General features: G+C 46.4%; 1 protein-coding gene across 1 annotated transcript in view; it reads left to right on the forward strand.

Moving 5' to 3' along the window:
• TECTA (tectorin alpha) overlaps window positions 1-25,611 on the forward strand; it is an 82,685-nt gene that overhangs the window by 32,803 nt on the left and 24,271 nt on the right. Inside the window, exons 10-12 of the mRNA XM_055548399.1 lie at window positions 3,595-4,196; window positions 13,270-13,831; window positions 23,742-23,941. Of these exons, the coding sequence (XP_055404374.1) occupies window positions 3,595-4,196; window positions 13,270-13,831; window positions 23,742-23,941 (1,364 nt within the window). The remainder of the gene's footprint in view (window positions 1-3,594; window positions 4,197-13,269; window positions 13,832-23,741; window positions 23,942-25,611) is intronic.

Here is a 25,611-nt window from a genome sequence, read left to right on the forward strand (position 1 = left end):
CTTAATGACCCAGATAACCACAATGGTGTGATCACTCACCTAGAGCTGGACATCCTGGAATGCGAAGTGAAGTGGGCCTTAGGAAACATCACTATGAACAAAGCTAGCAGGGGTGATGGAATTACAGTTGAGCTATTTCAAATCCTAAAGGATGATGTTGTGAAAGTGCTGCATTCAATATGTCAGCAAATTTGGAAAACTCAGCAGTGGCCACAGGATTGAAAAAGGTCAGTTTTCATTCCAATCCCCAAAGAAAGGCAATGCCAAAGAATGCTCAAACTACCGCATAATTGCACTCATCTAACACACTAGCAAAGTTATGCTCAAAATTCCCCAAGCCTGGCTTCAAACAGTACATGAACTGAGAACTTCCAGATGTTCAAGCTGGATTTAGAAAAGGCAGAGGAGCCAGAGATCAAATTTCCAAATCTGTTGGATTATTGAAAAAGCAAGAGAGTTCCAGAAAAGCGTCTAACTTCTGCTATATTGACTACGCCAAAGACTTTGACTGTGTGGATCACAACAAACTCTGGAAAATTCTTAAAGAGATGGGAATACCAGACCAACTTACCTGCCTCCTGAGAGATCTGTATGCAGGTCAAGAAGCAACAGTTAGAACCGGACACGGAACAACTGACTGGTTCCAGATTGGGAAAGGAATACGTCAAGGCTGTATATTGTCACCCAGTTTATTTAACTTATATGCAGAGCACATTATGTGAAATGCCAGACTGGATGAAGCACAAGCTGGAATCAAGATTGCCAGGAGAAATATCAATAACCTCAGATATGCAGATGTCATCACCCTTATGGCAGAAAGTAAAGAGGAACTGAAGAGTCTCTTGATGAAAGTTAAAGACGAGAGTGAAAAAGCTGGCTTAAAACTCATCGTTCAAAAAACTAAGATCATGGCATATGGTCACATCACCTCTTGGCAAATTGATGGGGAAACAGTGAGAGACTTTATTTTCTTGGGCTCCAAAATCACTGCAGAAGGTAATAGCAGCCATGAAATTAAAAGACACTTGCTCCTTGGAAGAAAAGCTGTGACCAACCTAGACAGCATATTAAAAAGCACAGACATTACATTGATGACAAAGATCCAAATAGTCAAAGCTATGGTTTTTCCTGTAGTCATGTATGGATCTGAGAGCTGGACTATAAAGAAAGCTGAGCACCAAAGAATTGATGCTTTTGAACTATAGTGTGGGAGAAGATTCTTGAGAGTCCCTTGGACTGCAAGGAGATCAAACCAGTCAATCCTAAAAGGAATCAGTTCTGAATATTCATTGGAAGGACTGATGCTGAAGCTGAAGCTGAAGCTCCAATACTTTGGCCACCTGATGCAAAGAATTGACTCACTGGAAAAGACCCTGATGCTGGAAAAGATTTAAGGGGAATACAAAGGGATGACAAAGGATGAGATGGTTGGGTGGCATTACTGACTCAATGGACACAAGTTTAAGCATGCTCTGGGAGTTGGTATGGATAGGGAGCTTGGCTTGCTGCAGTCCACGGGGTCGCAAAGATTTGGACATGACTGAGCAACTGAACTGAACTGAATCCTTCATCAGGGCCTGCAGAGCTGGAGCAAGTGCTTTTAAGTACCTCTTTTAGAGGGAGGCATGTGGACAGCAGCAGCCACATGGAGCCTGGCTTCCTTGGGTGGAGGGTCACGGCACACACTTGAGAATGCCCTAAAATGCGTGGATGGGTCTGGTGAGGCAGTCCAGAGCACACACACTTTATAATCAAGTCTCTGGGTACTAAGAGGTTAATCTGGCCGGGGTCTTGCAGAGTGGGGATTGGATTGCGTAACAACTGCAAATCAGGAGCACAGTCTCCTTTGGGCCTGGAAAGAGACAACCGCTGCTTCTGTGTTTGGATATTTTTTAACCGGCGCTCACTGGCAGAGTCAGACTGCCCAATTAAGTAATTTCAGAGGCATTTTGGGGGCCAGGAGAAGTTTTATTACTTTGTTTCTGTATATGCCAGACTTTCAGACACATTCAGACAACACAATAAGTCATAAAACGGGAGCTATTTAAATAACTCATGTTATTTGCTATCACCATAAACCTGCAGTCAGTGTTAGAACATTCATAATTTAGAGACAAATGTGAAAATCCCTCTCTACAGACATATTTTATCAGTGCTGAACTAGCCTTCAACTAGTCAATGGAAGTGGAGACAACCCCTTAGCCCAGAGGGGGAAAAAAGATTGGCTTTCAGTACGCAGTGCAGAACTGTTGAGTTGGTACTCATCAGCAGATCTATTACTGCCAGGCACTTTATTTCTCTATAGTGTCCTTTGTGTCCTTGAATTGTAAAACCCTCTTAAGGAGTGATAGTGTACATAATACCTAAAGAGAGCCTTAAAGGCCAGATCTTAAACTCCCAGGAGATGGTGGGTGAGGACCTTCACAGATCTTCAGACAACACAGACCTGTAGGTAGATTTCTTCTCTGCTCCTAGACTCACCCCGGCTAGTATCAAATTCTGACAAACAAAAATAATAAAGAGAAATGGGAAGGTTACACAGAACCCCACGGTGAGCTATGTATGCTTTTCTTTTATATGCTGTGCTTAGTGACTCAGAGACTTAATCCATCAAGGAAGGCTTCTAGACAGAAGCACAGCTTGAAGTGAAGTTGGAAGATGGGTAGCATTTCACTTGGTGAGGGCCATGCCGGTGGGGCCAAGGGCATGAACAGAGGATGTGGGGGTGACCATTTCTGAAGTCAGTGAGGAGGCGGAAGGGGTCAGAGAGCACAGGAGCAGAGAGGCGAAAGACCCAGGGTGAGTCCAGTTTGTAGAGTGGTGGCACCTCCCTGAAGCCTGTCTGTGATGGAGGGGAGTATAAGAGGGGGAAGAGCACAGCGTTTACTGACCTCTACTGTGGACTTGGCATATTAGCACAGCGGTCCTAGTTAAGTGTTGTCCTTATTTAATAAAAGAAGAAACTGAAGCTCAGAGACGGTACCCCCAGGTCTCTGTGGCCTCAAAGCATTTGTTCCTTCCAGGACTCTCTTTCCAGAGTCTTTGAGTTCAGAGACTTAGATTCAGGAGACACAGTTTTGAATCTCTCTCCAGTACTTACCAGCGGAGTGAAGTCACTAAACTTCAGTTTCCTCACCTGTAAGACAAGGGTGATTTGACTTTCCTTACCGTCCAGATTCTTGGGAAAATCACACTAAAATGCCTAGAACGGTGCCTGGCATGTTGCAGGTGCTCAGAACAGGCCTGTCCTCCCAGAATCTTCTGTGTGAAAAATCAAGTGCGCTAGGGGCGCATGACAAAGGCTCACGGAGTCTCGGATGGATCACCCCCAGTGAAGCTGGCGGCATGCTGATCACATGGCATTCGCTGAGCCCACTGTGCTGGACAAATAAGAGTCACGTGCAGCATATACACATGCATGCACACACAGGCACACACATGCATTGCACACACCCATGCATGCACACACATGCACATATACATGTGCATACACCCGTGAATGCACACGCACCGTGCATGCTGATGAGTATACACAAACTCTGTCTCTACTCTCTGTCCCTTTATCAAGCCCCTCTTCTCCTTGCCTACCCTCAGCTCTGGAGTGCCCGGAGAACAGCCATTTCGAGGAGTGCATGACGTGTACGGAGACCTGTGAGACCCTGGCCCTGGGCCCCATCTGTGTGGACATCTGCTCCGAGGGGTGTCAGTGTGACGAGGGCTATGCCCTGCAAGGCAGCCAGTGCGTCACCCGGAGCGAGTGTGGCTGCAACTTCGAAGGGCACAAGCTTGCCACCAATGAGACCTTCTGGGTGGACCTGGACTGCCAGATCTTCTGCTACTGCAACGGCACGGACAACAGCGTCCACTGTGAGACCATCCCCTGCAAGGACGACGAGTACTGCATGGAGGAGGGCGGCCTCTACTACTGCCAGGCCCGCACCGACGCCTCCTGCGTCGTCTCGGGCTACGGCCACTACCTGACCTTTGACGGCTACCCCTTTGACTTCCAGACCAGCTGCCCGCTCATCCTGTGCACCACAGGAAGCAGGCCGAACTCAGACACGTTCCCCAAGTTCGTCATCACAGCCAAGAACGAGGATCGAGATCCGTCGCTGGCGCTGTGGGTCAAGCAGGTGGACGTGACCGTGTGGGGCTACAGCATCGTGATTCACAGGGCCTACAAGCACACGGTGCTGGTGAGTGGGTGCAGGGCCCCAGCAGGGGAGCCGTGGGGATGTGAGGACAGGGCTCCCGGGCCAGCAAGCCAGGCTGCAGCTGAACCAGGCAGGCCCAGGATCTAAGGAACAGCAGAGGATGTCAGGGCAGAGAGGGGCCCTGCAGATTTCTTGTGACTTTATCTTACAGATAAGGAATGGAGCCCTCAGACAGGAAAATACCCAGGTCACCGGAACCGAATTAGGGACAGAGCCAGCTCTAGGGACTCAGCCTTTCATGTCACAGCAGTGTGCTGGGGACGGCACAGACCTAGATGGAGTTCCGGCTCGACCACTGTCATGTGGCCTCAGGCAGTGGCTGTCTATGTAGGAGAAGGCACGCCTAGTACAGGCTAGGCATCTGCAAGTGTACTGTTGTTTAATCCATCCCCTTGCCTTGTATTTTATTTGTTTTTGGCTGCACTGGGTCTTCCTTGCTGTGCACAGGCTTTCTCTAGTTGTGGCGAGTGGGGGCTACTCCCCAGTTGCGTTGCACAGCTTGCTCATTGCACTGGCTTCTCTTCTTCCGGAGCATGGGCTCCAGGGTGCACGGGCTCAGTACTTGTGGTTCACGAGCTTAGTTGCCCCGCGGCAGGTGGGATCTTTCCAGACCAGGGATTAAACCTGGGTCTCCTGCATTGGCAGGTGAATTCATAACCACTGGACCATCAGAGAAGCCCCTCCTTCTCTTCTTTGAGATAAAAACATTTGCCTGCTTGGGCCTCCTTCCGCCTCTTCCAGTCTCCCTTTGGTTCCCAGGGAACCAGGGAGTTCAAGAGTCTTGCCCACATTTGGAGCACTTAGGGACTCCCTTATAATCTTACTTTTTCCCACATTTTCTGTCCATTGACCTTAAAGACAGGAGCAGGTAGGGATTGAGGAGTTTTGTGCACTCCAAAGTCCAGCCTGTGGACATCAGCCCCAGCAAGAGCCCGGCCAGCCCTTCTTCAAGGGCCCACCCTAAGTAGAACTTGGGACACTAACAAGCCATTACTTTAGCATTTTGGAGGGGCTGACTTAGGATGTCAGCCTTCTAACACTATCTTCCCAGGTCTGTGGTGTAATATATCTCTAAGGAGGTGCTTCTTCCTCTTGCATATGTTCTCTTTCAAATCCTGACTTAAAGAGTTCCTTGCGCAGCTCTGCTGATATCTTTCTTTTCTTAGGATTTCCTTTAACCCCCTTCTCTGACAAACAGAGGTTTATGAGCTTTTTTTTTTATTGCCATAAAAGTCGCATAACATAAAACATACTATTCTAAGCATACTTCACTGTACAATTTGAGACTTCCCTGTAGTTCATACGGTAAAGAATCTGCCTGCAATGGAGGAGACTCAGGTTCGATCGCTGGATTGGGAAGATCCTCTGGAGTAGGAAATGGGAACCCACTCCAAGATTCTTGCCGGGAGAATCCCATGGACAGAGGAGCCTGGTGGGCTACAGTCCATGGGGTTGCGAAGGATCAGACACAGCTGGGTGACTAACGCTACACGCCGCACAGTTCAGTGGCACTGAGTGCATTCATATTGTTGTGCAACTCTCATCACTTTCCACTCCCAAATTTTTCACCTTCCTAAACCAAAACTCTGCCCCTTGAAACACTAACTTGCCATCTCCCCTCCCCACCCCAGCCTCTGGCATCTACCAGTGCTCTATGAATTTCACTGTTCTAGGTTCCGCATATAAGTGGAATCAAATAGTATTTGTCTTTGTGCTTAGCCACTCAGTCGTGTCTGACTCTTTGCGATCGCATGGACTGTTGCTTGCCAGGCTCCTCTGTCCATGGGATTTCCCAGGCAAGAATACTGGAATGGGTCGCCATTTCTGCCTCCAGGGGATCTTCCTGACCCAGGGATTGAAGCTGTGTCTCCTGCAGCTCCTTAACTGTAGGTGGATTCTTTACCACTGAGCCACCTAGGAAGCTCAAAATACTGAAGAGGGTTGCCATTCTCTTCTCCAGGGGATTTTCCCAACCCAGGGATCAAACTCAAGTCTTCTGCATTGGCAGGCAGATTCTTTAGCACTGAGCCACCAGGGAAGCACATATTTGTCTGTACCCTCTGTATATTGGAATGCATTCTTAAGGTTAACTTAATATATGTCCTAAAAACAGATTGTACCTTTTTTTTTCCCCTGTGCTTTACAATAGGCTCTCACCAGCCATCTGCTTGTTAAACTGTCTTCTCTTTCACGTTTACTGGAAAATGTGCCTTTTTAGCACCTAAGATGAAAGTCTCACTATGGACATTCCTCTTCTCTTTCTCGGATATTTTACCCAAACCCCCTACTGTTTCCCTATGTGTTTCCTTCTAACAGTTGGTCCCTCAGTCATTGAAGGCATTAATCATAGTGCATTTTTCCATGATGTTTGTGTCTGGCTCACTCAATACTCATTGTGGGCCTCTTGAGTGTGGGAACCACACCTAATCCATCTTTATGTTAAATGAATATACTGCATGCCATGACACTCAAAACATTTGTCAAATAAAGGAAACAGATGACATAATAAGCCCTTTCTTCCAAGGTTCCTACAACTTTCATTTTGCCGCTGGTCACTTCTTCAGCAATTGGGAAGATTGAATTGCCACCCGAACAAGTTAGGAATATATCAGGTGCCTTGCTTTTAGCCACGTAAGTTTTCTAACAGATGTCTGGATAGTCAAAGTCACTCATTACAATAACTTCTCTCCTTCACTTCCATCAACTGTGTTAAAACAAAGACATCAATCATTTTGTCCATGTGGCTGCCTCCTATTTGTACTTTGCTCCTCCTCTGATATTTTTCTACCCTTAGATTTATAAATTTTGATGTCATTCCTTCTTTCTGTGACATTTAATGCTCTTCCACCTTTCTACTTTTCAGGTTGTTCTCTTCTTTTAAAATGCAATCTGTTCGTAAGCCCTGTCTCATCCAGTGTACTATGAAATTGTATTTTCTGCCTTGCATTACACACTCTCAAGGTTTAGTTAAGTAGACATCCGAGGTTACCTATGTTTTCTGACCCAGTTACCTTCACATATGGACACCAGATCCTCATGGACACTTGTTCTTTTTTCTGCTCTCCCTTCTCTCTTCCCCAGAGGCTGATTCCCTGCTCTCACTGGGTGTTTCCCTCTCTTTGGGTGAGCTCACCTTCCAGGCACATGTCTCTTGAGATGCACTCATGGCTAAAAAGTCAAGAGCCATGAGAACCACACTGCTGGTCTCTTCCTCTCAGAAAGAGATGGAGAAGGGAGAGTATGTTAGTTCTTAGGGCTCCCATCACAAAGCATCATGGACCAGGTGGCCTAAAACAGCAGAAACTTTCTTAGAGCTCTGGAGGCCAGGAGTCTGAAATCAAGGTGTTGGCAGGGCCATGGTCCCTCTGGGGTCCTAGGGAAGCATCTATTCCAGGCTTTCTCCCAGCTTCTGGTGGTTGTAGGTGACCCTTGCCTTGGGGCCTCATACCTCCAGTCTCTGCCTCCATCTTTTCATGACCTTCTTCCCCCTGTGCCAAATCTCTCTCCTTTTAAGACCACTCGTCGTTGGATTTAGGGTCCACCCTTTCACAGCGTGATCTGATCTTAACTTGATTAAGATCTGCAAAGACCCTATTTCCGAGCAAGACCACGTTCACATGTCCTGGGGGTTAAGACTTCAGTGTATCTTTTGGGGGGACACAACTCAAGTCTACAACAGGGAGTAATTAGAAAGTCATGGGCAGCAAGGAGGAATTGATTAACGGGGTGAGGGGACACTTTCCACAGCCTGCCTTTCTATGTCCCCAGATGTCCTAAGATGCCCAAGCTGGGAACAGAGTATATAGCTTTCCAATCTCTGACAGGAAGACCAAGTTCAGGATGCTTGAAGGTTCTTTCCTTCGGGGGCCTGGGGGATAGATTTAGCATTTACTTTGAATTATTAACATGCACTACAGGATCTGCTTGTTCAATGATTTGCATTTGTTTTTCCCATGATGTTATTATTAGTCACCATCTCTCCCTGAGAAGAATAACGGCCATCATAATGACAACACACAGTCAGGCACCGGCAAAACACAGCAACAGAGCCAGGTCACTGCCGGTGCACACAAAACCAGAGGTGACCTGGAAGGGACTCCCTGGGACGCCAGGTCCCTCTGGGACTCTCTTTCCCTGCAGTACTGAGGATATGGGGAAATCCACTAAGCCAAGGAAAACTAGAAATAAACATGCTGTGTGTGTACCAGGCAGGGTGTGGGGTGAGCAGGAGAGGGGAGCCTCTCCAGGGCATTGCACAGCCCAAGCATCAGCCTTCCACAGCCGGAGCTCCACAGAGATGGCCCCTGTCCTCCGTCTCCCCTAGGCTCAACACAGCCAGGTCCTGAGTGGTCCAGGCTGAGGGAAAGGCTTTCAGGAGCCTCACAGCCAGTGTCTTTATCACTGACTGCTCATCCTATGGGCAGCAGAGAAGAGAGGACCTTTGAACATCACTCTGGCTCAGTTGTGTTTGACAGGCTTGTATTGATGTCTGTCCTGTGCCAAACCCTGAGGGTAGAAACATGAGTCAAACAGGGCTCCTGTGCTAAGGGAACTCAGGGTCTGGTAGGCGAGACAGATGTGTTCACAGGTAACTTTAACATGATGTGAAATCCCAGAAAAATGTGATGTGTGGGCGGAAGGTGGGTGTCATGAGAGAACAGGTTGCCTGAGCTACCTGGGGGTGGAGAAGGAAGGCTTTCTGGAAGAGATGACCCGGAGCTGAGCCCTGAAGGTGTCCATTGGCCGGGCCCAGAAGGAGGGCCAGGAATCGTCCATGGAGACCCAGAGGGGCAGCAAGGTGGGGGGCTGTGAGGGGACCTCAGAACAGCTGAAGAGGTGGCAGCAGGTCTGGGCCAGCTATTTAAAGGAAAGCTCTCCACTGAAAAGCAAGTTTGTGGCCTTATTTCCGATACTCAGATTAGAAACAAATAGCCCCACACTGATCCCCACGTCCTCCTCTTCCTCCTCTGTGCCTGCGTCCTCCGTCCATCAGGCACTGCTTCCTTACTGACCCCTTCCTTCCTCGGCCTCCCACCTTCCCTCCATTCTCACTCGCAAGGGCAGACAGGGCAGGGATGTAGGGATGGGGGTGGCATTCCCGGGGCTTCAGAGATGAGAGAAGCCAAGCCGGCCTGTTTATGTTGAGGCCTTGCTTTCCCAGGTTCTCGAAGCCTCTCAGTTGTAATCCAGGTACAAGACCTCCCCAAGGTGTCGCCCCCTGCTTGACATCCGGTAGCCAGGAGCAGAGAATTGGAGAAACGCCAGCGGGCACACGTGAGCCATTTGGTGCACAGCCTTGCGTTTATTCACGTGTGTTGTCAAGGCTGGTGGGAGGCCCTTCGGCCTCCGTGTCTCAGTGACCTTGAGCACCTGTATTATGGGTCTACATGGAACCTATGTCACCTGAGCTCTGGGCCTTCTTATTGAGAGAATTGTGCCTACCAGATGTGATCTCCCTCCTCCACTTCCCTCCTCCACCCTGTCACCGAAATGACCCATCACCACGTCATCTTCACCTCCTCTCCTTGTTCCAGAGAATGAGGCATCTCTTCCCCCTCCAGGGCCACTACCCACCTGCACCATCTCTATCTTGCCTTCTCAGGCTCTTGCCCATTTGTCATCTCCTCCCTCTCCTGTGTCTTAGGTCCTTCTCTTCAACCCATAAACATATTTATTCTAAGACAAACCTTGACCCCAGTTCAGCCCAATCCCTCTTCTATCTAATCCCTCTGCTCCCTTTTCTTACCAAACTCCTGGAGTCATCTCTGCTTCCATATCCCCTGTCTGCTGTTTAACTTCTCCAGTCTAACCTCAGGTTTCATCATGCTACTGAAGTTCTTTTACTAAGATCACTGGTGACTTTTTTGCAAAATGAGTCTCTTTCAAGCTTGATCTCATGGGACATTACACACGTGGCCCTCCATGGTCCAGGAAACTCCCATCTCTCCATCTTCATCTTCCATCATTCCCAAGGTCACATTTTGTGCTCCAGCATCATTAAATTGCTGTAATTCCTCATATTTATGAGGTTGTTTCTCTCCTCTTGGCTTTGACGTGGGCTATGCTCTCTTCTTGGGATACCCTTTTCTTCACTTTCATTCCTTCTTTTTTGTTGTTTTGTTCTGCTTTTAATTTTTATTGAAATATAGTTGACTTATAATGTTGTGTTTCTGCTGCTAAGTCGCTTCAGTCGTGTCTGACTCTGTGCGACCCCATAGACGGCAGCCCACCAGGCTCCCCCATCCCTGGGATTCTGCAGGCAAGAACACTGGAGTGGGTTGCCATTTCCTTCTCCAGTGCATGAAAGTGAAAAGTGAAAGTGAAGTTGCTCAGTCATATCCGACTCTTCGTGACCCCATGGACTGTAGCCTACCAGGCTCCTCTGTTCATGGGATTTTCCAGGCAAGAGTACTGGAGTGGGGTGCCATTGCCTTCTCCAATAGTTTTAGGTATATAGTGAAGTGATTCAGTTATACATACATGTGTATATACATATATACACACACATATATATTTCTTACATTCTCTTCCATTATAGAATATCGAGTATGGTTATTCTGTATATTATAGAATATTGAGTATAATTCTCTGTGATACAAGTGGATCCTTGTTGGTTAGCTATTTTATCTATAGTAGTATTTTTTAAAAATTTTATTGGGGTATAGTTGATTTACAATGGTGTTAGCTTCGGGTGTACAGCAAAGTGGCTCAGTTATACATGTACATGTATCCACTCTTTTGTAAATTCTTTTCCCATATAGGCCATTACAGAGTATTGAGTAGAGTTCCCTGTGCTAAACAGTAGATCCTAACTAGTTATCTAGTATGTGTATATTTTAATCTCAAACTCTTAACCTATCTTGACTGGCCAGCACTACTCCCCATTCAGAGCTGGGTGTGGGCACCATCTTCAGTAGGTATCCTTGATTCTGTTCCCAGGCTGAGTCTGGTTCCTGTGCATCTATTTATCTCTAATGTTAACTTTTATCAATCAGACCTGCTTATGTACTTGTCTTGACCACACGCCTGTGAGCTCCTAGGGAAAGAGCCTTGTGCTTTATCCTAGCATTTAGCACGGTGGCTGGTGCACAGTAGTGCCAGACTGATGCCTACCAGATGAGTGAGTGAGTCCTGCCTGGACAAATATTCACAGACAAGGAGATAGCTGAGTTGAAATTTGAAGGGTGAATATTGCCCCAGAGAATGGGGGGATGGGGAGGAGCATCAGTGCTGTCTCAGGTTTGATCGCCTAGAGGCAGAGTCTGAGAAAGTGGTGCCTGAAAATGAGGGATACACCAGGAGTAGGGAGCTCAAAGAGGATGTGGTCTAAGCTGGACACTAGTTTCAGTCACCGGAAACTCTGATGCGTGACCCACACACAGAATCAGTCCCCTGTGTTGGTCAGCCATTGACCAATGGCTGCCCTTAGGGTGAGGTCAGGGCTGGAATAGGAGGTCATAACCTCCTGGGCCAGATGGCTTCCCTGTGACCAAGACCAACTGTGAGTTATCACTAGCCCACATTCACAACTGCTGAGGATGAGTCCCCCGAAGGGACCCAGAAAGCACCACCACACTCACAGCAAAGGGAGCAGCATGTGGAGTGGTGCAACTCAGTCCGTTTGGGGAGCAGTGAAGTGCTGGGTGTGGCTGGGGTGCAGGAAATGAGTGGGTTGGGCCTGAGAGGCAGGGCCAGCTCCTGGAGAGCCCTGTCCGATGTGCTAAGTGTATCCCCCATTTCATTCACACTGCAGAGAGGGTTTTAAGTATTAATTGCATTAAAAAATATTGGAGAGGCAGTGAAGAGTGAATGAAGGAGAGGGGAGGACTAGGGCAGGGAGAGGAGTAGCAGGTGTGTTTAAGAGTCGAGGTGGAAGGTTGGAAGGTGATGAGAGTCTGAATTAAGGTGGTTGGGCTGGGGGTGGGAGTGTCAGATGAGAAAGAGATTAAGGAGGTCAGAAGGGGAGGTATTTCCAGTCAGAGAGCAACCTCAGACCACCCCAAAGGGCAGCCACCTTCCTCTCCACCAGGAAGATCAGCTCTCTCTTAGCCCTCACAACAGTCTTTGTTTTCCAGCATGCACTCACCCAGCCACAAGCTGCAGGATTTGACTGATCTGAATCAAAGTGGTGCGAGGGCCATACCATACTGGAGTTTGAAGCTCAGAGATTTCCTAGTTTTCTCAACTTAAAATATACAGGAGGAAACATGTGTCAAGTACCCTCTCCACGTGAGGCTTTGTGGTGGGCGCCCAGCGGGGAACGAGGGGGAGGTGGATGCATAGATCAATAAAGTGTGGTCCCTCCTCTCAAGTCGCTCCTAATCCTGTAGATGAGACAGAGGTGTAGACAACCAGCTGTAATATGAGGCTGATGTCATATGCGCTTCAGTAACAGGTACACGTGCCTGATCTTGGCCAAAGGTGCAGAAGAACAGGAGAGAGGTATAAATAACTTGTTCTGGTTGCCCAGACGAGGGAGTGATTCATTCTGACCACAGGCTCCAAAAATCTTGTCTTATAGAAGAGCTGGCATTGGAGCAGGGTCTGGGGATGAGAAGGATGTTGACGGGTAAAGAATAGCATCCTTGGCAGAGGGATCAGCAAAGTCAAGTCATTCTTCAGGAAAAAGAAGATCCTGAAGGATTTAATAAATTGAGGCTTGTCTAAGATAAATCCATGGAAGAGCTGGAAATAGCAACATAAGAGTTCTAGGTTTGGATATTTTAGTCTAAACTTTAATTGAATTCTTATTACCCTCTCATTACCTTGGAGAAAACAATTTGAACTCCTGGGGGAAATAACGCTATAAACAGAAGGCACTGAAATAAATAGGTGTATTGATGTACAAAGGATAGTCATTTAAGTCTGTTCAAATCCTAATAATAATAGTTGAGTGACAGAAACGACACTAAATGCAAAGATTGGATTCAACCTGCTTCCACCCCCCTCTGGGGCTGCCTCTCAGAGACTAATCATTAAAAGAGCAGTGGGGGACGGGGTGGGGGAATGTCTGGGTCACCTGGATTTGTCTATGCCAACCGGCTTCCTCTTGCAGGTCAACAATGAACGGCTCTATCTGCCCCTGAAGTTGGGACAAGGGAAGATAAACATCTTTTCTTTTGGTTTCCACGTGGTGGTGGAAACTGACTTTGGGCTAAAGGTGGTCTACGACTGGAAGACCTTCCTGTCCGTCACGGTCCCTCGGAGCATGCAGAACAGCACCTACGGCCTGTGTGGCCGCTACAATGGCAACCCCGACGACGACCTGGAGATGCCCATGGGTCTGCTGGCCTCCAGCGTCAATGAGTTTGGACAGAGCTGGGTGAAGAGGGACACCTTCTGCCAGATTGGCTGTGGTGACCACTGCCCATCCTGTGCCAAGGTGGAAGGTTTCTCCAAAGTGCAGCAGCTCTGCAGCCTGATCCCCAACCAGAATGCGGGCTTCACCAAGTGCCACAGCAAGGTCAACCCCACTTTCTTCTATAAGAACTGCCTCTTCGACTCTTGCATCGATGGGGGCGCTGTGCAGACCGCCTGCAGCTGGCTGCAGAACTATGCCAGCACCTGCCAGACCCAGGGGATCGCGGTGACTGGCTGGAGGAACTACACGTCCTGCTGTGAGTCCTTCCTGTGGGCTCTCCTTGCATTTTGATTGGTGTGGGTGGGCCAGTCACCCAGTACGAGTCAGAGCAAATCCAGCGGGGCCATTTCAGGACATGCACTCCGGTTTTGGTGGGGGTTTTTGGCCGTGCCGCGTGGCATGCAGGATCTTAGTTCCCTGACCCAGCAATTGAATGTAGGCCCCTAGCAGTGGAAGCATGGAGTCTTAACTGCTGGACCACCAGCGATGTCTCAGGATATGCACTTTTTGGGGGTAAGGAGATCTACCCTTTGGAATTGAGTTTGCTATCTGAAGCAAGAGCTCAAACCTCCAAGAACCTCTGTCTTCTTATCTATAAAATGGGGTTAATACCACTTCCTTCCTTTATATTCCTCTGAAGATGAATCAAAATGTACATAAAGCAGAGAGCAGCCCACATGGCATTTGGGCTCAGCAAGGACACAGTAGGATTCTAACAAAAGACAAATAGGGGGGAATGAGATAGTAGGTTGCTTAGTTCATAGTTCTAGAACCTCACTGACTCATCACTGTACTGATAATTTATATGCTTTCACCTAATATATTTTTCTATTTGACTCATATATGTCATTTATCAGGTACACTAGTGGTAAAGAACCTGCTTTACCAATGCAGGACATGTAAGAAACCCAGGTTCAATCCCTGGATCAGGAAGATCCCCTGGAGGAGGGCATGGCAACCCATTCCAGTATTCTTGCCTGGAGAGTCCCATGGACAGAGGAGCCTGGCGGGCTACATTTCATAGGTCACAAAGAATCAGACGCGACTGAAGCAATTTAGCACGCACACATGTCGTGTATCAGTTTTTGCATTGATGAAATATAGCAGAATGTTGAAAGCATTGGACAGAATGTTGAAAACATTGGAAAAAGAATTAGATACACCTGAGATTAACATTAATATTGCACATCGATTATATGTCAATGAAAAAAGAGAGAAAAAGCAGAAGAACTAGAGCGCCTGGATTCTTGCCTTGCTCTGTCCGTAAGGATGGTTGTGACCCTGACGCATTTCACTTGTCCTCCCTGGTCATTTGTACCCCCACCCCCCCGCACTCCCCGATAATGCTGCTGCCTACACTCTTTATGCTACAGAAACGTCAGGAGGATCAAATTAGATAATTGAAAGCCTAGCGCACTCCATGCATGTTAAGTGGTATTGTTGTTACATTCCTGGCTCGCTTTGAGCCAAGTCCAGTGCTAAACACTTTATCAACATTATCTCCTCAATCACCCAATTAGTCAGGGAGAAACTGAGACTCACAGGAGTTAAGTAACTTGCCTAAAGTCCTACAATTTCAGTGGCAAAGTCAGGGTTTGACCTTCCAGCCTCAAAGCTCCAGCTCTCAGCCTGTACACTACATAGTGGAATAATTTATCTGCATTTAGCACATCACAATAGGAAAAAATGGGGAAGAGAAACTGCTATTGGTCTTTGGCCAAACTGCCTGGGTCTGTTTTCCCATCTCAATCTCATTAGCTACAGCAAATTTCTTTTAGGCCTAACTGTATGAGAAAGGCTACAAATGGATGCTGAATGCAAAGAGCTCCAAATAAGTGATACAGCAGGGGTCCTGGAGAATAAAATCCCTTTTCATCCTGGTAAAGGGAGATTTGGATGAAAAACCAAAAACAGTATTGTCATTTAATGCTCACACAGTTCGTTTACATTCCACATAATTGTATTCATGTAGATTAGGAGGGGAGGGTGGGAGGAAGTGGGGAGGGGGACGGAGAAGATGCCATGTCAGCCAGGCTCAATCCCTGAGTGAGGGGTTACAGGGAGCAATGCCAGTAGGGGCCTCTGGTGACTTTAATAAAATAAATACGCCTATGAAAAAGTCAGACTGTGGATAAACCTCCAGAACTACTCTGGATTCACTGAGGTGAGCTCACTGGGGTGAGAGTGCTTCATTGTCAGCATGCTCAGTTGCTCAGTTGTATCGGACTCTTTGTGACCCCACAGACCATAGCCCTCCAGGCTCCTCTGTTCATGGGGTTTCCCAGGCAAGAATACTAGAGTAGTTGCCATTTCCTCCTCCAAGGTATCTTCCTGATCAGGGATCGAACCCAAGTCACTTGTGTCTCTTGCATTGGTAGGCGGATTCTTTACCACTGCACTGCCTGGGAAACCCATAAGAGAGCTTACCTTCCCCTAAATCAGAAGACCAGCCTTTGAAGCCAGGGGCCTAGACATGGTGCAGGATGGGGAGAGAGTTTTAGGAAGGAGACCCTGCCTGCTGCCTCTTGAGACCTGCTGCAGAGCAGTCCCTCTTTTCCTGTAGCCATGCCGCGGAGGCCGCCATTTTGTCTGGTGTCGCTGGGATGTGGGGCAGAGAATAGTGTCTGCCCACATCCATTACCTCTAGCTGCAATGAGCAGATAAGAATTGTTTAAAGAAGGCTAATACCAGGAGCTCTCACCTGAAATTATGGGTATCAAATGTTGTCACTCATGGGAAAGAAAAAGAAGCAAGTTAGCACACGCTCATGGCCTTACCTTTGAGGAGAAAGGTCCCCTTCTTCTAGGGAGCTTGGACCCATAGGGCTGAAACTGGTGCAGGATGGGGAAACGGTTTGGAAAAGGGAGACTGTTCCTAAAGGCTATGAAGACTATTTTTCTTGTCCTCCTGTCCCCTCAACCAGCATTCTTTCCTCTCCCCCGCTCAGAGTGCTGTCCAGACATTGGTGGCATCCTCTATACATAGTCACAGGGAGCTCCATACAAGTCAGAGCAGAGTCTATCCTGCCCACCCTTGACCATGAACTCCATCCCTGCCTGGACTTCTGCCTGCCAGCAAGGCCTAGGCCAGCTGTCCTCACCGCAGTGGGGATAGTCCTTCCCTCACCTTGGCATTTCAGGACAGGGGCCAAGATCTAAAAGAAAGCTCCTGAAGAGGTGGTGGTGGTGACTGGCAAAAAGAAAAGCTAAAATAAGAGAAAAAAAAAATTACACTTTAGAGATGGCGTGTGGGTGGAGATGGAGGGTGTGCGGACACAGTTGGAGGCAGCTTAGTTTTCCATTTTGAATTTCAGAAGCAGAGAAAAGCCGTGGGAGCCTGAGTCCTAACTCAGCCATTCAATCTGAAAGATCACTGAACACAGACTGGCTTCAATATGATTGTTTGTAACCAAGTTTGGGGCTTGCCTGGTGGCTCAGTGGTAAAGAACTCTCCTGCCAATGCAGGAGATGTGGGTTTGATCCCTGGGTTGGAAGATCCCCTGGAGAAGGAAATGACAACTCACGCTAGTATTCTTACCTGGGAAATCCTATGGACAGAGGAGCATGGTGGGCTACAGTCCATGGTGTCACAAAAGAGTTGGACACAACTTTGCAACTAAACAACAACCAAATCTGACATGGTGTTAACCTCTGAGACATGAGGGCAGGAATAGCATCCCCCGTCTCCCTCCCTGGGTTTGCTCAGGTGGCACTAGTGGTAAAGAACGCGCCTGCCAGTGAAGGAGACATGAGACGTGGGTTTGATCCCTGGGTCGGGAAGATCCCCTGGAGGAGGACAGGACAACCCACTCCAGTATTCTTGCCTGGAGAATTCCCATGGACATAAGACCTGATGGGCTGTAGTCTATAGTGTTGCAAAGAGTTGGACATGACTGAGTGATTTAGCACACATGCATGTCCCACTCCTCTCTTCCACTAAGAATTCATCCATTTCAACACTCACATGTTGAGAAATGAGAATGCTGTTTTCAGGAGAAAAAGGGTTAAGCCAGAATTGCCCATTAAATATATGCTTGATTGGTAACAAGGTAGGATGCTGTTGGTTATCAATAATATTGGCTGTTCCCATCAATGGGATAATTTATTACTGAATTACTCTTTTTGCAAATGCATTGGAAAACTCTTTCACCCAAGTTGAACAAATAGGCTTAGAGCAGGGAGGGGAGGCCAGTTGTCTTTATTGCGAATGCTGTCTTAAAATTCTTTCAGCTGCATCTGTCATTCTTTCAGTTCTTTAATGGAGAACTTAAATTAGAGCACTTGATGGTGAGGATACAGTAAGAGAAGAAAATAATAAATTCATTGCAGGTACTTAGCTCTGACCATGTGCCAGGCACTCTTCTCAGTGCTGAGTCCTCAGTCAATGACTCCTATAACTTTACAGCAACCCTGTAAAGTACGCCCTATTTTTAAAAATTTATTTATTTTTAATTGGAGGATAATTGCTTTACAATATTGTGTTGGTTTCTGCCATATTAATAGTCCCACTTTCTAGAGGAGGAAACCAAAGCTCAGAGTAATTCAGTGACTTTCCCAAGGAAATTGGCTTGGGTAAATTGGAAGGTGGCTCCAGAGACAGTGCTCTCTGGCTGTAGGATGCTGCTCCTCTTATCTGGTCAGGCCAGGAAGCCCTGGGGGGTTGGGAGTGCCTGGGTACCACAGGGGATGCAGAGCTCTGTAGAACCAGGTCTGGGGAGGCACCTTCCAACCTCAGCGGGCCATCGTGAGAATTAAACGTGATGACGGCTCATACACAAGGCTGTCTGGCGCCTCATCAGCCAACGTTGAGTATCATTTTCTCTTTTTTCAGAGGCAGATTTTGCTACTTCAAAGCTCTTGGTCAAAAGTCTGATCATTAGGCATTTTCCTATATCTTTCTCTGCAAACTCAATAAATTCTAACTGAGGGACTCCCCTAGTGGTCCAGTGATTAAGAATCCCTTGCAATGGCATGGGACACAGGTTTGATCCCTGTCAGGGAAACTAAGAGCCCACATCCCAAGGGCCAACTGGGCCCACGTGCTGCAGCTACTGAGCCCACACTCTCTAGAACCCTTGCACCATAACTAGCGAAGCCGCACGGAAGAGCCTGGAGCTATAACAAAGACCCAGCGCGATCAAAAAAAAATTGTAGTTGAATAACTTTAAAAATTCCTATTGTTACTACTACAACTGTTCCTACTGTTAGTAACAGAAACTTTCATCGAAGTGCCAGGCACTGTACAAAATTGCACCCCATTTTATGATAACAATGATTAATATTTGATGAGGGAGATGTTATTATCTCCATTTTACAGATGAGGAAGCAGAGGAGCCAAGGTTTAGAGAGAGTAGATAACCTGCCCAAGGTGACATTGCTAGTTAGTCACAGAGGCCAAGACTCAAGCCCGGTCAGCCTGACTCCAGAACCTTGACCAGTTCCATTTCATTGCTGCGTTGCTCTTCCCATGCATCCTGCCCACCGAGGGCACAAAGGCTGTATCAGTCCACTGGCCACAGCAAGAGACACAGTTGTGACCACAATAGAAATCCAGGTGTAGAACCATCATCACTTTCAGCTCTCCGTACTGCATTTGGGTGGAGAAAATCAGAATTAGGAATTTGGAAGATTGTTGTCAAGAATCAAGTATTTATTAATCACTTGTCACATTCTCAGCACTGTTTGGGGGACCACAAAAAATCAGAAGTATGAAATATGGAGTTTATTGCCTTGTTGGGCAAATAGGACGGGTATACTTGAAACAACAGTAGACATTTCTAAATTGGTAGTTATGTCTTCCCAGATATTAAAATATATTGTAGAGTTTCAATGCGTGCGTGCTAAGTTGCTTCAGTTGTGTCTGACTCTTTTCTACCCTGTGGACTGTACCTTGTCCATGGGATTTGCCAGATGACTAGTCGATACTGGCACATGCACAGAAAAAACCAACCAGTGGGCCAATGAGAAAGTCTAGAAATAGGCCCAAACACCAAAGAGAAATTAGTATATAGTAAAGCTGGTGTTTCCAATCACTGGGGGAAGTGTATTAGTCAATAAAGGACAAACTATCAGGGGGAAAAATAATTAAATCCTTCCTTCATTTCCTCACTCAAAAATAAAACCCAGACAGAGCCAAGATTAAACATGAACATTTAAATCATAAAACTACCAGAAGGGTTTCCCTGGTGGTTCAGTGGTAAAGCATCTACTTGCCAATGCAGGAGACATGGGTTTGATCCCTGATCTGGGAAGGTCCCACATGCCATGGAGCAACTAAGCCTGTGCACAGTTATTGAGCCTGTGCTCTCGAGCCTGTGAGCCAAAGCTACAGAGCCCATGTGCTGCGACTACGGATACCCGTGCACCCTGGAGCCTGTGCTCCGCACTGAGAAGCCACTGCAAAGAGAAGCGCGTGCTCTGCTACTAGTGAGTAGCCCCTGCTCTCCAAAACTAGAGAAAAGCCCATGCAGCAGCGAAGACCCAGCACAGCCAGAATAAACAAATTTAAAATGAAACAAACTACTAAAAGAGAACAAAGGCATATTTTTGGTAATCTAGGAGTAAAGAGGGCCTTTCTAAGCAAAACACCTAAAACCACAAGGGAAAACATGATAAATTTGACTACTTTAAACTTTTGTATTTCCATATGGCAAAAACATCATCAAGATCACAAACCAATGTACCAAAAAAAAAAGGAAGAAGCAGCAAAGTCAAAAAGCAATTGGTAAATATTTTAACACGTGACAAACAAAAATGTATTTTCAGTTTACAAAGAGCTTTTACAATTTAATAAAAAATTCAACAAACAAAATGTGTAAAGGACGTGAAAAGGCAATTCACAGAAAAAGATATACAAATAGATTATAAACAAAGGAAAAAGATAATCAGTCTCACAAAGGATGCAAATGAAATAAGGATATAGCATTAATTTCTTATTGTGGTAAAATACACATAACAAAATTGCTATTGTAACCATTTTTAAGGGTGTAGTTCAGTGTCACTAAGTACATTCATATTGTTGTGCAACCACCATCCCCCACCTCCAGAATGCTTTTCATTTTGCTCAACTGAAACTCTGTACCCATTAAACACTAACTCTCCATTCCTCTCCCTTTCCAGAGTCCCCTGAAACCACTGTTCTACTTCCTGTCTTAACTAGATACCTCACATAAGTGGAATCATACGGTATTCATCTTTTCGTGGATGGTTTATCTCACTTAGCATAATGTCTCAAGGTTCATCCAAGTTGCAGAATCTCCTTCCTTTTTCAGGTTAAGTGATATTCCATTGTATGTATAGACTTCATTGTGCTTATCCATTCATCCATTGGTGGACACCTGTATTGCTTCCATGATTTAGCTATAATGAATAATGCTGCTATGACAACAGTGTCTAAATGTCTCTTAGAGATATTTCTTTCACGTTTTTAAGTATACACCCAGGAATGGAATTGCTGGGCCTATAGGGTAATTCTATTTTCAATTCTTTGAGAAACCACCCTACTCTTTCCCACAGCAGCTGTACCATTTTACATACTTATCAACAGGGCAAAGGGTTCCAATTTTTCCACATCTTTACCAATATTTGTTATTTTCTGGGTGTTTTTTTATAGTAACCATCTTAATGGGTAGGAGGTGATATTACATTATAGCTTTTATTTTCCTGATGATTAGTGGTGTTGATTTTCACATGCTTATTGGCCATTCATATATCTTCTTTGCAGAAAGGTCTATTCAAATTCCTCTCTCATTTTTGTATCAGATTGGTTTTTTTTGTTGTTGAATTTTAGAAGTTCCTTCATATTCTGGATGGTGATCCCTTATAGGTATAGCATGTAGTTTTTTTCCAAGGACCAGAAAGTTTGGGGATAAACAATTAGTGAGGATGAGGGAAAAATAAATCTCATATAGCCCTGGTAGGAGGATAAATTGACAGTCTCTTTAGAGGCCAGTTCAGTTGCATCCATCAAAAGCTTAAATGCACATACCCTCTGACCCAATTATTCCACTTCCAGGAATTTATTGTAGAGATTCATTAACTCATGAGGGCATGGATAAATGTACAAGGATGTAGCATCTTTATAAACACATAAAATACACAGAGCAGTGCAAAAACAATGATTCAAGCCTAAGTGATGTAGAGTAGAAATTCCCACATAAGAGTAGTTGTACTTTTTTGTATTGTTATTTTTGTTGTTTATTTGATAAGTCATGTCAATTCTTTTCCGACCTGATGGACTGTGGCCCATGAGGCTCCTCTGTCCATGACATTTCCCAGGCAAGAACACTGGAGTGGGTTGCCGTTTCCTTCTCCATGGGATCTTCCCAACTCGGTTTAAACCCACATCTCCTGCATTGGCAGGCAGGTTCTTTACCGCTTTTTTTGTATACATTGACTTAAATACTAGTTTCTGTAAAATATTTAAGCAAATCTGTCTTTAATGATTGACTACCACTTGCTGAACACTTCGGTGCTTGTTGTTGCTGTTGTCCCGTCGCTAAGTCTCGTCTGACTCTTTGCAACCCCACAGACTGCAGCACACCAAGCACTTAGGTGCTTGGCACTGTTCTAAGTACACAGACTCACTCATTCCCTCCCAAAAAGCCATGAAGTGCTGCCCTGGGTAACTGCATAGTACAGATAAGGAGCTGAAACCCAGAGAGATTAGGTAATGGCTCCAATCTCTTAGAGCTGATTCCAGAGCCCACACCCTTCACCAGGACCCCAGTTGCCTTCCAGGAAAGCGTGTACATACATTTAAAAGCCACAGAACATAGTTGACATGGATTGGTCTCTATACACAGGCACACACACCACGTAGGTTTGCCTTCTCAGAAATCAAGGGGTTCAAGGGCCAACTGTTAAAAACTATTGGCTTGGAAAAGGGTTCTGGAAGTTTTGAGTTAGTGAAAGAATAGGGAGTTTTGCAGATAAGTTGGGATTCTACCTGGGGCTTGAAGAATGAGGGATCTGGGGACTCCCCTTGGCGGTCCAGGGGTTAAGACTCCATATTGCCAATGCAGGGGACACAATCCAATACTGGGCCAGGGAACTAAGCTCTCACATGCCATGGACCATGGCCAAAAGAGTAAAACAAATAAAATATTAACACATTATGTAGAGTCTAGAAAAATTGTACAGATGAACCTATTTCCAGGGGAGGAATAGAGATGAATATGTAGAAAATGGACATGTGGACACTGCGGCAAAGGGGTGGGTGGGATGAATTGGGAAAATAGGGTTGACATAATACACCACACTGCCATGTGTAAAGGGCTGCCCTGCTGTCTCAGATGGTAAAGAATCTGCCTGCAATGCAAGAGACCCGGATTCGATCCCTGGTTCTGGAAGATCCCCTGAAGAAGGGAATAGCTACCCACTCCAGTATTCTTGGCCTGGAGAATTCCATGGACAGAGGAGCCTGGCAGGCTACAGTCCACGGGGTCAAAAAGAGTCTGACACGACTGAGTAACTAACACATACATACACCATGTGGAAGATAGACAGGTAGTGGGAACTTGCTATAAAGTACAGGGAGCTCAGCTCCGTTCTCTGTGATGACCTAGATGGGTGGGATGGTAGGGAAGGGGGTGGGAGGGAGGTCGAAGAGGGAAGGGATATACATACAGGTATAGTTGATTCACTTCATTGTCCAGCAGAAACTAACACAAAATGGTAAAGCCTTTATACTCCAGTAAGAAAATGATAAATGGGAGATAAATTTGGAGACACTGGGAGGATGAAGAAATGGGTGGGGGAAGGGAGATGAACACCAGATGGGGACCTAAAGGCAGAAATGAGTGTGGGGCATCCCCTGGAGACCATCCAATGAATCACTGGAGTCAAGATGCATGTTGGGTAGTGGGTTTAAGGCAACAGGTTGGAGAGAACCTCAGGGAAAGCAAGACTGAGGAGAGGAGCAAGAGGTGTGAGGAGCAAGAGGTGTGAGGAGCCGGGTAACCTCCCTCTGCTCTGCTGTCCATGGTTTCTGCAGTGCTGAGTCCCATAGAGGCGTTGCATAAGCAGAGAGGGGAGGAAAGCGGGAGGTGGGGGGCAAAGCTTCCTCCCCACCAGGCCTCCATCTCCCCGAGTGGGTGAGGGAAGGCCGGGAGGAAGGCTTTGACAGCCCTGGGGATGGCCCATCCTGACCCGTGTCTCCCGTTGCAGCCGTCGCCTGCCCTCCCAACAGCCACTACGAGAGCTGCGTGAGCGTGTGCCAGCCCCGCTGCGCCGCCATCCGCCTCAAGAGCGACTGCAACCACTACTGCGTGGAGGGCTGCCAGTGCGACCCCGGCTACGTCCTCAACGGCAAGAGCTGCATTCTGCCCCACAGCTGCGGCTGCTACTCCGACGGCAAGTACTACGAGGTAGGGGCGCCGGCCCGCCTGTCTTCCTTGAGAGGCAGCGGAGTTCTCTGCCCGCTAGAAGAAAGATGGGTCGCGGTGAACCCATCTTCCCTTCGGATGAGGATAAGATGGTGCTGTGGATTCACAGGGAGGCGGAGAGGGGGGACCTGTGGGGCGAGAGGTCACGGACAGGTCACGGACGGACAGAGGCTCCGGATTTAGACATGCGCTTGGGTCTCACTCTACCCGCCTCCTCGCTAGCATTGTGTGTGCCTTTCTCCCTCCTCCGTGCCTTTCTCTAAGCCCTTCTGATTTCCTCTCCTGTAAATCTTAGTCTGAAAGCTTCTGACGTAGCTGCTGTTTGGAAATAGGAAGGCAGTGAATCTGACATTTATACCTGTCTTAGCTAAGGGCAGTTTTAACTGGAAAATATGGAGCTCTAGGCTGGGAGGGTGGCTTTCTCTCTTCTGTCTATTGCAGCTCCATGAGAAGAGGAGTGAAGGCTGCCATCTCCTCGTGTGCCATTTGTCCCTCTAGGACCATCCCCAGAGAGTTCTGTCTGGGCTGCTTAATGTCCTGTTTTCCGCATCCTACCCTCTTCTCTCTCTTTGGGGGCTTCACATAGAGCTGATGAAGATGCCTTTCTCAGATGTCCCTGAGTAAAACATATGAGCATGCAAAATCATTTACACTTCCACCCTGTAATCTTTCTTTATGTGCTGGAATACTTTATGTGCTTAAAAAGATCTTGCCTGGAGAGGTTATTTAGCCCTGGGTTCTGCCTCTCACCCATTCTCTGTTTAAACGATATCAATACCTGACATTGGTGAGTAGACAGTTAACAACAGCATCTGTGCAATAGCTGCTATTTGAAGATCTCCGTGCTAGTGGTATTGTTGGGGATGATAAAGCATGTTCCCTGCCTTAAGGAACTTAAAAATCTATTCAGGAGAGGAGAAAAAAATGCACTTTAAAAACAAGAGGACAATTACAAAATAACATATCAACAAGTGAAAAATAATACCCTACAGAACTAATCAATTTTAAAATGAAAAAGAATCGAAGCATTAAAAAAAAAACCTAATTGAAGTGTCTAAATTGAAAATAAACTAGGCAAAAAAGAAACACTGCTTTCTTTCTGTAAAGAAATATTATTCTTGTTCAAGAACAACTAAGTTGGCTTTACTTTGAGAAGAAATAGAATGAGATGAATATGGCCGTTACCATCAGTCTCATTTTCAGTGGGAAATTTGTTTAAATGTTGTATTAGAAAGATGGGGGGAAGTAGAGTAAGATAGCAGAATTGATCAAAGAAGGCTTCTTGGCAGAGGTGAGTTTTGAAGTTAGCTCTCAGAGATATTGATTATTTGAAAGGAAGAGGCAAAACATGTGGGAGAAAATAATAATAGATTCCATTTTCCTACAATCTGGGAGAAGAGATAACCAGGCTCAAAACTAAAAACACTATTTCAATCTCTGCTCCCCTGTCCAGAGATTTACTGAAATGTATCCACTTATCAAGTGTGTCATGCTTCCCTCAACAGAGATCCTGAGTGTCTGTGACATAATGGATTGAGATTTGGGCTTGATCCTAGCTGAACCAACACTGGTGATGTGACACTGAACAAACTGTGTTATTTCTCTGAGCTTCTGTGACCTTATCTCCAAAACATTACTAATAATACCAACTC

The sequence above is a fragment of the Bubalus kerabau genome, chromosome 15, assembly GCF_029407905.1.
Source record: "Bubalus kerabau isolate K-KA32 ecotype Philippines breed swamp buffalo chromosome 15, PCC_UOA_SB_1v2, whole genome shotgun sequence".
Lineage (NCBI taxonomy): Eukaryota > Metazoa > Chordata > Mammalia > Artiodactyla > Bovidae > Bubalus > Bubalus kerabau.